The sequence below is a fragment of the Hylobates moloch genome, unplaced genomic scaffold, assembly GCF_009828535.3.
Source record: "Hylobates moloch isolate HMO894 unplaced genomic scaffold, HMol_V3 SCAFFOLD_13, whole genome shotgun sequence".
NCBI lineage: Eukaryota > Metazoa > Chordata > Mammalia > Primates > Hylobatidae > Hylobates > Hylobates moloch.
This window is the reverse complement of record NW_026652288.1, coordinates 54747053-54760145: the sequence shown is the minus strand read 5'-3', so window position 1 is coordinate 54760145 and position 13093 is coordinate 54747053. Positions and strand designations below refer to the sequence as shown.

Sequence of the window (13093 nt, the reverse complement as noted above, 5' to 3'; positions counted from 1 at the left end):
TTACTTTATAACATTTCCCACTTGCTTAGAGCAGTAGGAAAAATTTCCATAGTATAGGCTAAAACGTAGGCATCCATTGTGATGCCGTAAATGCTTTTAAAATTCTGTTGAAAACTCACTATCTTCTCAGAACTTGCTTAATAAACTCTCTCAGTGTTGTTTAAGAACACACACATACACAAACAGGGACACACACACACATACACACACATTAATCTCCACTATTTACCTTTCTTAAATAATTTTAACAGTGATAAGCCAACTAGTAACTACATACATAAAATAACTGATTTACTATATCGTTAAAGTGTCAGATGCAATGTTTTATTCCAAAATAAATGATATATGTCAGTAGGAGGTTTACACTAGAAGCAAAATATATTTATTTATTTAATACATCTATTATAGACTACAGTTAGTTTGACAATTAAAAGAATAGATAGTGAATTTCCATGTAGCAATTAATTTTTTAAGGTTTTCTTTACCTGCTTGGAACCAGCAAATATTCTTCTCCTATTGGCAAAGCAATCTGGAATTTTTCTAGGAGCTTAAAATACTGTGACATGTAGTTCTTTGGAAATCTCCTTTTCTTTGAAAGAAATTTTTCCACATCTCTACGCGAAATAATTCCCTTAGGGTGTTTTGGACAACCTTCCACTTTCACTGTCAAAATCTGAAAGATTTGAGTCATAAGTAATCACTAGAATTTATTTTCTGAAATGTCGCAAATTTAAAGCATTTTATGTCTCTTTGCTCAGTGAAAGTAGTCAGAAAGATTTCAATGTTTTCAAGTGCATCACAGTACCTAATTTCTCTAGCAACCATGTGGCCTAGAAGCCCAGAGGGGCATTCACTCTCGAAAAAAAAAAAAATTGTTAAATTAAGGGAGTTAATTCGGATGGGAAATCATTGAACTTCTCTGAAACAATGAATATCAGTATTTGCCTAGCTACAATGAAAAGATCAATCCAATACCTCACATCTGTTTTGCAGTCTCAAAAATAATATATTCCCAGGGAAATTATCTTCCAGACAGTTATCAATACAGGTTTGAAATAGAAATATTACTTCACATTTATATACTAGGAGAGGATTTCCATGAATAGGAAGACAGACTGTGTAGTAGAGTTTCATGATTCTCAAAATAACTACTGCATTTTGATGGATTCTACTTGCAGTGTCTGGGTCAGTAGGTCTGGGTTGAGGCCTGAGAATCGGCTTTTTTAATGAGCAACCCCGATGTTTCTAACACAGAGATCATACTTTGAGCTTTGATCATTGTCAGGGCAGTTAAAAATCAGTCAGAACCCAGATTCAAATCCAGCCTCTACTACTAGCTCTGTGACCTTGGGAAAAGTATTTGATTTCTTTAATACACAGCTTTCTTCTCTGTAAAATGAGATAATAAAAGTGACTGTCTTAGATTGCCCTGAGAATGAAATAACACGTGTAAAGTATGCAAAGTACATATGACAAATTTTAGCATATTTATCTATATATTCCAATTTATTTTGCTTTGTCAAATTCGCTTTAAAAAGAGGTTTTTATTTAATTTTCATGGGTAGATCTATAATGTTTAAGGAATACTTAAACAAAAGCAAGCATTATTTACGCTGTCATGTAGTTGAGTGAAATACCAGGTTATAAAGTCCTTAGGCCCAAGAACTTGTCTTACTCATCTCTGTATTTCTATTTCGTATGTACAGTATTTATTGAATCAATGAATGCATGATTGATTGAACATATTGGTATTTAATGACAGTGTGCAATGGGCCTATAAATAATAAAAACTGTTGTTTAAGACTTCTCCCATGTTGTGTACTTTATAGCAATTCCAGATTGCTCTTACAGTTCAGGTAGTAAAGAGAATTGTTTGCTGTTTCAGTGTTTTTTAAGTGCCAAGACCTTTTTTGACAATTCATCTCCAAGTGCACTTCATATTTTCTTTGTAGCACTCTGTACCACTTAACATATTATATGTTTATTTATTACTTCTTTTCTCTCATTTGAATATCAGCCCTATGAATGTATAAACTCATAGGCCCTGGAGTCAAGCTACTTGGTTTGAAATTCTAACTCTACCTCTTCCTGAATATGTACCGTTGGATAAATTATTCAACCTCTCTGTCAATCAATTTCTTCATCTGTATCATAGGGGCTAAAAAAGTACCATTTGGAAAGGTTGCTGTGAGAATTGCATGAGCTAATCCTTGAAAAGCACATATTAACCTCATGTATGTTAGCCATTATTATCTAGTTATTCTAATTTATTTTACTAAGATACACTTATTTTTTAAAGAGTTTGTGCTTGATTTTCCTAGTGGATCTATAGCGTGCTACCACTATTTGTAGTGGAAGTTTCCAAAGATGGAGACATCATTTCTATCCCTATACACAGGTGCTATTCATATGGAGTCTATTTTCCTTCCCCTTTAATCTGAGCTAGGTTTGTTGTTTCTCTGGTTACTAGAATGTAGCAGAATTAATATTTTTGCCAGACCTCGGCCTAGCCTTTAAGAGGACAGAAAAATTCTGCTTCATTTCTCTTGGTAACCAGCCACCATGAAAGATGTCCAATTATTCTGTGATCACCATGCCACGAGGAAGCCCAACTTAGCCATATGATAGGCCACATGGAGAAGCACCAATACTCCAAAAACATGCATGTACCTTTCTTGCACTTTCCAGCTCAGTTTAATGAATGAAGCCAAGTGAATGACCCTTGCCAGTATCATGTGGAGCAGAACCACGCAGCTAAGCCCAGTCAAGCCACAGAAGAACGAGAAATGATAAATTGTTCACATTTTAAGCCTCCAAGTTTCGAGGGGGTTTGTTACGTGAGAATAAAATCTGCAACATTATCTTGACTTTATCACCTTTAAAAGAGCTCCTAACATTCCTTCAACCTAATAACCTGAATAGCTAACTGATGCCTTATTCAAGGAAAGAGAATTTTCCAAATTCCTTTGTATTTCTCCCATGTATTTTTATCAAGGTTAAATTGCCATGTAAGCTTTTTAATGTTCCACCTGATTAATTCGATAGGTCTCTTTCATATCTCTTTTTTCATACAGTTAAATGAGTCTTGTAAACTTCTCCCTGCCTTAATGGTACCTTTGTTTAATAAGTTCAGTGACCTAACAGCTCAGGGCACATACAGTGGGTGGGCTCATTAGAGCTTCTGCACCATGAAATTATTCCTGCCCTTGCCTTGATTCATGAAGGTGAATACTCCTATTTATTTTTGCTAATAGCTGTCAGACAAGTTGCTCTTGGTTTCACTTGATTATTTAGAGCTTTCATTTCCTTTAAACCTTAGTGAGAAAATGACATTATATTTCAATTTATTGGCATAAATAAAAATGATGGTACTTCTTTTTTAGGTTAATAAGAAATTTAAATTATCCTTTTATTGACATTTTAAATCTGTCTTTCAAAGTAACTTTGAGTGGCTCAAATTAACTTAATTTTTACTTAAATTATCATATTTATAACTATGCTAATGAGAATAACTTTCATGGAGTTTCAACTTAATTACTCCACAGAATCTTCAGGAATTTTATTGCAGTCATAGTGAAAATCTGCATTTTTTTAAAAGGCGAATTCTGATGCAAACCTCTTCCTTATTCTACTGTACAAGATATGCCCATCCTAATGCTCACATGTGTGCAACTTCAAGTGTTCCATAGTGACATGGAAACACACCACTTTAGGGAGCAACTTTAGCTTTTCCTTGACTATATGGAGTTGAGTTACCTCCTGATAACTATCCTGCGCCAGCTAGGACAACAAAATTGCTGGATATATTTAAAACTTCCTTTGCTGTACAGGATGCAGCTCCCTACACATCTTTTTTATTTGTCCCCATACATGACACACTTTCCAAAACTACATGAGTACCTCTTTATAGTTATGAATTTTTTTAAATTTCCTAATTAACATTCTTTAAATTGCCAAATAGATCCAATATAAAATTAGCTAACATTTACCCCTCACTTACACTGAACCAGGGAGGCAATATAGAAGATAATTGTTATTTTCCTTATTTAAAAAGTAAGTAAACAAAGGCTTAATGCATTAAGGAATTTCACAGAGCTAATAAGTAATTAAAAGAGACTGAAATGTAGGTCAAGCTGATGCTCAAGTAAGTGCTCTGGGTCATACTACTGTCTCCATTATCATTTAACAATTGAGTAAAATCACATTATCCATGACACATGTGCAGAAGGCTGAAAATCTAATTTAAAAGTACCTACCAAAATAGTAATAACTGACACACTGCAAATAATTGCTGATTGCAATGTTTCAATATGCTCTCGAGTTCCATGGTACAGGATTTAGCCTCAACTGAGTTCTCTCTTCACAATAGCTTCCTTTTTTTTCCTTAGATGGAATTTAGGAACAATTATTCAAGATTGTCTAAGTGAATTTAATTACCTTTGTGGTTTAATTGGAAGAGATATTTCTAACATAAAAATATATAATAATTTTAGGGACTCAGGCAGCCACGTGCAAAACTATAAATTTTACTCATCAACAAATCAGTAGCCTAATGTTTCTCAACTAGGGTAATTTTTCACATTCTCCAAGCAATATTTAGCAATGTCTGGATACATTTTTGCTTGTCACAGCTAGCGGATACTACTTACATCTCGAATATAAAGGCCAGAAATGCTGCTAACATCCTACAAATGTGCAGCGAAGAATTATCTGGCCCAAAATGTCATCATGCTGGGGTTGAAAAGCCCTGAGGTAGTATGTTTTGCTCAAATGGTCTTTTATGTCAAAGCTCCAGAGATGGATTATTATAACTAGTTAAACTCATTGGTAATGGATTATCATTTGGAGAAAAAATCATTTTCCATGTGAAATATAAGCAAAACATAGCTATAACCAAGGCCATCCAAAGTTTTCAAAATCGTAAGCATTTAAAACTCAGATCATTTCACTTAAGTCAAAACTCCCCACCACGTTATCTAGATAGAGGTTTCACAGGCTCAGCAACCTAATTTTCTTATATGTGTTTACCCCCAAGGATTTCCACAAAGACTTCATTCAATTGACTCAGTAACCAAACCAATGACATCATCAGGATCTAGTAAAGCAGCATGGGGCAGAGTGATACAAACATCTGTATGTGGCTTGAAAACCAAGTCATGGAAGTGAACTCAAGACATCTTTCCTTCTTCTATGAAGCTCTTCAAGTAGTCTTCTGTGTGAAATGTTCTACAGTTTTCTAAATTCACAAAAGTTTCTGCCTTAACTAAACCCAAACTCTAAAACACTCAATGCTCTGGGCGCCATCTGTTCTATGCTTTGACCATAACCCCCGTGCCACAAAAATAAAAGACACCAACCTGTGCCATGATTTTACAAAGCCACTTGGGTTCCACAAAGTACAAGTCACTTAACTGCAGTGCTGGGTCTTGAAAATGAAGAAGGACTCCTGTAGTAAAAAGTCATCAAACAGTGAAACATGGAATCTAGAACAAATATCAAGGGGCTTTAGAAAAAATCTAGTCCAACTTCCTCATTTTACAGGTGAAGAAATTTCAGCATAGCTAGTGGCAGAGCTGGGACTAGAAGCTGTGCATCCTATGGTCTAAAGCTCCAATATTATAATGGAGTATTTTTAAACTACACAAAATGATCATACTTAAGCATATTTGAGACACTGACATGCATTACAGAGCATATTTCACACATAAGTAGATATTCATAATTTTCTGTTTCGCTTGCTGAATACACACTACAAAGACATATTTTATTTTCAAATACAGATGAGAAACACAGCATATCTCAGCATACCTTAAGAACGATGGGGAAAAGGAACAGATCATAAACCACAGGAAGCTATTTTTTATACAACAGAATCTAGGGATCAAAAGCAGCTTCCCAGTCACTTACTCTAGTACTACCAAACAACTCACACATTTCTAGCAAGGTAATATGATCAAGTACACAATTAGCACTGAAGTTGGTTTGAGAATTTTCATCTTTGAGATCAGTATTTGATGCAAGAGAGCTAGATCTTCCACTCAGAAGCTGCATCAGCTCAGGGAGCCACTGATTCTCCAAGTGTCCCAGTTAGACCATTCCAACAATAATTCCCCTTTGCAATATACAAATAACTTTCACATGCACTAAACTCATTTGACATTATGAAAGGATATGGCTGTGCTCAGGGTTCCACAGCTCCTGAATAGACCCCAGATATTTTAACTCCCACTCAGGGACTCTTTCCACTACTTTACTCGTAGGTGATTTCTAAATGTGTTTTCTTATGACATGATACATGATTTGTCATGAACACACATGATGATCTTCCAAAAAGAAAGAAAGTCAGTGGCCTATTAAAGAACCGTATGGATATTCTCTCAACTTTGAATGTAAATTCTATACAAGATTCAGAAACACTTTTATAAGTTACTACAGCTGAGCTTTGAAAATAAGGAAAGAAAAACACAAACCTGATTCATTTAAAAAGTGAACTGCGTGAGGAAGCTCATTTTCATCTAACTGCAGCTGATTTTCTCTCACTAGTTGTAATAATCGTTTCCGGTCAATTACAGGAAATTCAATTGGCACGTTTTTACGCTCGGATAAAATGATTTTCTCAAGTTCTACATAGCAGTCTGGAATCAGCTGTCCAACAACAAGCTGATCTCGGATCTATGAAATTACAAATGACAAGCCATAAAAATCTATTTTATCTGTGTATTTTTCAAATGGTTGGCAAATTCAGTGCTAACAGTTTTTACAGAAACAGATACATTATTCAGAAGTACATTTTTAAATAAAATCAAAATATAATAAAAAGCTATTTAGATTGTAAGGAATAAGTACAATGAAATTAAAATAGGAAAATTGTTGATCCAGAGGCAAATTTGGAAATATCAAATAAAATAGTATGGAAATATTTATCTTGCTATCCAGAAATTCCATGGCAAAAAATGAGATAAATCACTAACCATAAAAAACATTTTTTATATCCTAAGACATTAAACTTAATGTGAAACAGACATGCTAGCATATCAGTACAAATTACAAGAGCTTTTGCATATTTTAAATATTCAAGGTAAAATATTAAATTTTGTGCTTGTTAAATAACAAATGTAAAGTGTTATATTGGCAGGACATATATATCAACAGTGAAACCCAGAGACATAAAATCCCACTCAAGCTTTGTTTTTCATGGAACCTTGAACTTGGGAAAATGAGCAATCATCTAAACACCAGTGATTCTGATAGGAGAGGATGATCATTGTTCTGTTGTTCTTAGAATCTAATCACTGTCTACAAAATGAGAAATATATAAAATAAGATTTTTTAAAGAATGGCCCTAAGAGGATAGTTTCTACAATAAAAGTACCTTCCAAACGTTTTTTAAAATATAATTTTAAATAGAAATGCAATTCTTAATAATATCCAGAATGCCGTTAAGAACCACCAGATGGCAAACTCTCCCTATTTCTGAAGCTATGGAAATTATATATTCTTTTTACCTGAAAATACGAATCAGAATTTCTGCTTAAATTCTTACACTTACTACAAATAGAAATTCAGCACACACAGAAAAAAATTAACTTGGTCTTTTTCTACTTGTGACTAAAAACTTAAGGAGACAACCATAACCATTACTTCCATATTTACCTGCAAATGGTTACTCAAGAGACTGTTTTCATGTATCTCTTAGCCCCGAGAATTAGAGATAATTTCACTAACCTCCACTTTGCATGTTCCCTCTCTTAGTCATTCATAAATTAAGATGAAATTGAACTTCAGATTGAGGTTTAAGTTTTAATCCAAGGAGGGAAACCTCCATATAAAAGTAAACAAGAGTTCTCAAAGAAAGCAAATCAAGTAGAAACGGGATGAGTTTTACAGAACTACGTCTCAAGGCCTACAGAGATGCCTGCTCTGCTAATGGGCTGGACAAGATTAAAAGGAGTATTGTCAGCATTGAACTCTGTTTTGTCCTGCTTCTCCTTTCAGCATGATTATCAGCTCACTGACAGGCCGAGCCAAAAAATAAAACTTAAAGTGTCCGCACAGACACATGTTAATAAGGTTGAGACAGAAAAAGATTAGAGAAGAGCTAAGATCAAAGGAAAATATGAAAGATAAACGAGAGGACAAAAAATGATCTCTAATAGATTAAAAGCTGCTCTTTGAATTCAGGTCGAAGCACCTCAGGGAAGAAAGAATTTTCGAGTTCTGGCAGGCTCACAGGCCCTGGGTCATCTGAAAGAGTCACTCTTCTACAAAGCAATCAAATGAGTTTTCAAACCATTATGCCAGAATGCTGCATCCATTAGCAATATATACTTTTCTTTCAATAATACTGGTATTTCTCAAAGCATTTGTTTTACTTCCTTGTAAAAAGTTGTCTTCAAAGGTGATTTATAAGTGCCAAAAGAAAAACTGGTCTGATTTATTGGTAATGATATCTATTAGACAAAAGCAGTATTGATACAGCTCAATGAACCATCTTATCTGTGACTTTGCGTCAACTAAATTCAGGCCTTTTCAAAACAAATTCATCCTCCAACAAGTCTTTTTAAAGATATGATACATTCTCTGACAGCAATGACAAAAAGGGAAACTCAAAATATTCTCAGTAACAACAAAGTTATTGAAGTATAGATATAGTCTCAGAAAAAAAAAACACCTGGATTAAGAGATTAATTGGATGAATAAATTTTGTGTATTTGTTTTTCTTTAAGTCATATTACTTTCTAATTACATGTCCAACAAGAGAATAGATAAATCTACAAATAAATAATGTCATTTTTACATGACATTACCATCTATCATCAATAAAACCTTTTAATAACTGTAATAAATGTGTGTTGAAGGATACAAACATACAAATTCTCTCCCTGGGCACCGCAAAAGCCATCACTTTTACAAATGGCTCATTAGGTTTTGGAGTGAAGCACACATAATCTATATAAATGGAACAGAACTAAGCTAAATGGCCAGCGTGGAGTTATAACCAAGGTGACCATATAATTTATCATCCAAATTGGAATACTTTTGAGAATATAGTAGGACACTATTAATAATTATGCTGGGACTGCCCAGGCCAAATAGGACTCTATTTATCAGCCAGTATCTTGATCATTAGTGCTAATGAGCTAAGCCAAGATGGACTAAGTGAAATTCATCATATGTTTGTCATATGGAACTATCAAGGGTATTTTTCAGCACAGTTTACACCACACTCCCTGTAGTACCCAGTGTAGATTTCTTTTTCCTGCAAGTATTTAAAAAAAAGTGTTCTCTCTGATAACTGATTTATTTACGTTTTATAAAGATTTGACTTACCAGAAGATAACTTTAAACATTTAAAACGTAATTCCTAAAATAAAAAGCCCATTTTGTATGAACTAAGTAATTAATGAGACACTGCTGAAAACCAGTTTAGTGGTCTTCATGACTAAATAAAACAGCTGCCTCACAATACGCAGGGAAAAAAAATTGGAATGGGAATCACAGTGACAAAATACATGACGGAGTGGCACAAAAGATCAAGATGTCCATAAAACAGGAATTCCAAAAGAAAGGAAGAAATGGAAAAATAACAGTTAAAGAATAATAGAAGAAAGATGATCCCAAGACCTCAGTATTCACCTTTACCCTTGTGATTGAATCACCACTATAAGAAGTTGAATGAGAAAAGGCATCCAAAACATTTTCTCAGATTCTCTCTCAGAAACATTTTCTCAGGATCCCAGAAACATTCTCTTAGTTTCCCTCAGGGTCCTCTAATTATTTTTTATTCCCACTGCTGTGAATTAGAAATGAAGTCTGGTATAAATAATTTTAAAATGGAAAGGACTTTAGTAATGCTAACAGCAATGGGGAAAGAAACCCCACAATTTTAAGTGAGTTGCTCACTTCTCAAAATTTCTGACATTTCTAGGCAGTCGCAAAACATAAGAATTAATAAATTACATTTCTCTACCAGCCCACCATGTTACCTTGAAATTAAGGCTCTCGTTTATGATGGTTTTCCGAAGTTTTGCCAAAGCATCAGATTCCTCGGTGGCATTCACAAAGTGGTAATCTCGTATGGCAGGGAACCCTCGCTTATTCAGGAGTTCCTTGGTGATTTTACTTACGCAGGCTTTGCGTTGCTTCTCATCAGAAACATCCAAATGTGTGCCAACGAGAATCACAGGGGAAGAAGAAGCGCGAGCCTGGAGGGAAAGACACAAAACCCTCTTGTGTTTGCTTTCAAACTGGGCCTGCTCACATTCCTGTTGATATTTGCTTTCCGTGACATTCACTTGAGTGGAAAAGAGAAACTAACAGACTTCAGAAGAAGAAAAGAACAACTGTCCTTTCTTCCTTAAACCTAAGAAAAAAATGTAACCTTACGACATTTTGAAAAGTCATTTTTGGCCTTTCTTAATCCAATTCTTCACCCTTTTAGGTGGCCTATATAACAGTAGTAGTATAGTTTTCCTTTCTCATCTTCATGCCTTAAGATGAGTTATTCACTCCTAAATAAAATAAGCGTTTCATAAACCCACAAATTATATCAAATTAACGTCATATAGCTTATATTTTCTCTTCCTTATCTGTGAATTTAATCTTCTAAATCCGTTTTAAAGTCAATCAATTTGGAGTCTACACTGAAAGAATAAAAGCCACTCAAGCAAATACGACTGCCACTGTACTATTCGCTCACGTTGGCTAGCTGTAAAAAAGTTAATAAAAGAAACATTAAAAAATACCCAAATTACAAAACAAGCATGTATGAAGCCAAATTACATGGTTAAATGTCCTGACACAAGCCTTTTTAAGGACTTTATGCACAGAACAGCTCATTGCAGCATCATGCAAGCAGCATTTTAGTCTCCATTCTAAAAAGCCATAGTGTTTGAAGGAATAGCTGACAACAAGACAACAAAGGAAAGATAGAAAAGCAACAAAAGGGAGATTCCAGATGTAACAGCATAATAATCTGGGACCACTTAAAGGATACAATCTGAAGAATTTCACACTAAATGGCCCCTGAGTACAAAGTTGATGAGATATATATAGAGAGAGAGATTGCGTTTCTTTAATATAGCTTATTTTAAATTAGAAAAATTTAGATTTCATTTAAGAAATATGATTAAAAAACAGTTGAACATATATATTTCCAAGTTTTACAGCATAAAAGAGTTTCGGGTTACCAATAACATTCACCAACATGGAACGTACCATTTTCATGTTATGACTTCATTACTCTGAAAGTTTCCCAACTCAAAATTTTAGTGCTTCTTTTAAGAAAGTATTTAAAGAGACTGAAGCAATTGTTTGCCCAAAATAAATTAACTTACACACACACACACGCACATGCACACACACATGAATTATTTTCTGTTTTCAAATGATCAGAACAAATCACCTTTATATTGAAGAGCCAAGGCTTCATGGCATCAACTTCAGCCTGTCCCTTGCTGAGGTCATAGACAGCAAGGTACAATGCTCGCTGCGTCATAAAATGGGGATGAGTACTATAGAATTCCTCATGACCTAAATAAAGATTAGAGACAAATTTTTTTAATCTTTCAAACAACAGGCAAGAATCCCTTTTTAAAAAAATCAGGGAGAATAATACTATTTATTATTTAGCATACTAATAAGAGAAAAACAACAGACAATGTTTAGAGAACTATTCTGGGTTTTTACTAGGATTGACCACTTTTAGCATATTTGTCAGCAACCGATCAAAGTACCTAGCACCAAATTGTTCCTAACATAACCCTCCATGTTCTTCTCCATTCTGGAGGCAAGGGTAAAATTAGGAGAAGTGAAGGGCTTTGGAATAATTTCATACAGTCTACCAGGTTTCTGGATATTAGAACAGAAAGCTCAGTTTTTGAATCCCTGTTCCAAACAAATGGTAAAAGTGAATTTTAAAATTCTATGGAAAGAAATACCTGCAAAATCCCACACATTTAGGATGAGATCTCTCTTTCTTTTGCCTCTTATTTGGATAGGCCAGTCTTTCACATCTATGCCAACTGTGGCACTTTGCATTCCAAGATCTGATTTCTTGGTTTTCATTAATTGCTGCAATAAGGTGGTTTTACCACTCCCAGTATTTCCCACAATCATAAGTTTCATTCGGTTATAAGGCACAGCCTTTTTTAACCGCTGTTGAAGAAACCTAGTATTTGAAAGATAAAAATAAAATAATAAACTGCTTAAAAGTATACTTGAGATTTAGGTGAGTTCTTTTTTTTTTTTTTTGAGACGGAGTCTCGCTCTGTCGCCCAGGCTGGAGTGCAGTGGCGCGATCTTGGCTCACTGCAAGCTCCGCCTCCCGGGTTCACGCCATTCTCCTGCCTCAGCCTCTCCGAGTAGCTGGGACTACAGGCGCCCGCCACCACGCCCGGCTAATTTTTTGTATTTTTAGTAGAGACGGGGTTTCACCGTGGTCTCGATCTCCTGACCTCGTGATCCGCCCGCCTCGGCCTCCCAAAGTGCTGGGATTACAAGCGTGAGCCACCACGCCCGGCCCTTAGGTGAGTTCTTTTACATGTCACAGTATTCTAAAATATAGTATCCAAAAGAGTGCATATCTCCTATAACTAATAATGTACATGTCTTTCAGAGTACTGTTAATGCATATATTTTGCTAGAGATTTTAGGGTAGTTGATAATGTTTGGTAAAATCACCAAAGAAAACATGTTACACTATCACCAGAAATAATGAAAAGGCCAAAATATGTTTGCAATCCTAATTAGAATATGATATGCAACATACATATACCTCTATATATACACACATATACATACATATGTACATATTCTAATGTTTTTAAATAATACGAAAAACCCTATAAATTATACGCCAGGTGCGGGGTGGCTCACGCCTGTAATCCCTGCACTTTGGGAGGCTGAGGTGGGCGGATCATGAGGTCAGGAGTTCAAGACCAGCCTGGGCAACATAGTGAAACCCTATCTCTATTAAAAATACAAAAAATTAGCCGGGCACGGTGGCAGGCGCTTGTAATTCCAGCTACTTGGGAGGTTGAGGCAGGAGAATCGCTTGAAGCCAAGAGGCGGAGGTTGCAGTGAGCCGAGATCA

General features: G+C 35.1%; 1 protein-coding gene across 1 annotated transcript in view; it reads right to left on the bottom strand.

Moving 5' to 3' along the window:
- Positions 1 to 13093, bottom strand: part of LRRK2 (leucine rich repeat kinase 2) — a 124585-nt gene that overhangs the window by 45126 nt on the left and 66366 nt on the right. Inside the window, exons 24-29 of the mRNA XM_058426191.1 lie at positions 11940 to 12169; positions 11405 to 11532; positions 9987 to 10205; positions 6471 to 6672; positions 5358 to 5446; positions 486 to 673 (exon numbers count right to left, since the gene is read on the bottom strand). Coding sequence (XP_058282174.1) covers positions 486 to 673; positions 5358 to 5446; positions 6471 to 6672; positions 9987 to 10205; positions 11405 to 11532; positions 11940 to 12169 — 1056 coding nt within the window. The remainder of the gene's footprint in view (positions 1 to 485; positions 674 to 5357; positions 5447 to 6470; positions 6673 to 9986; positions 10206 to 11404; positions 11533 to 11939; positions 12170 to 13093) is intronic.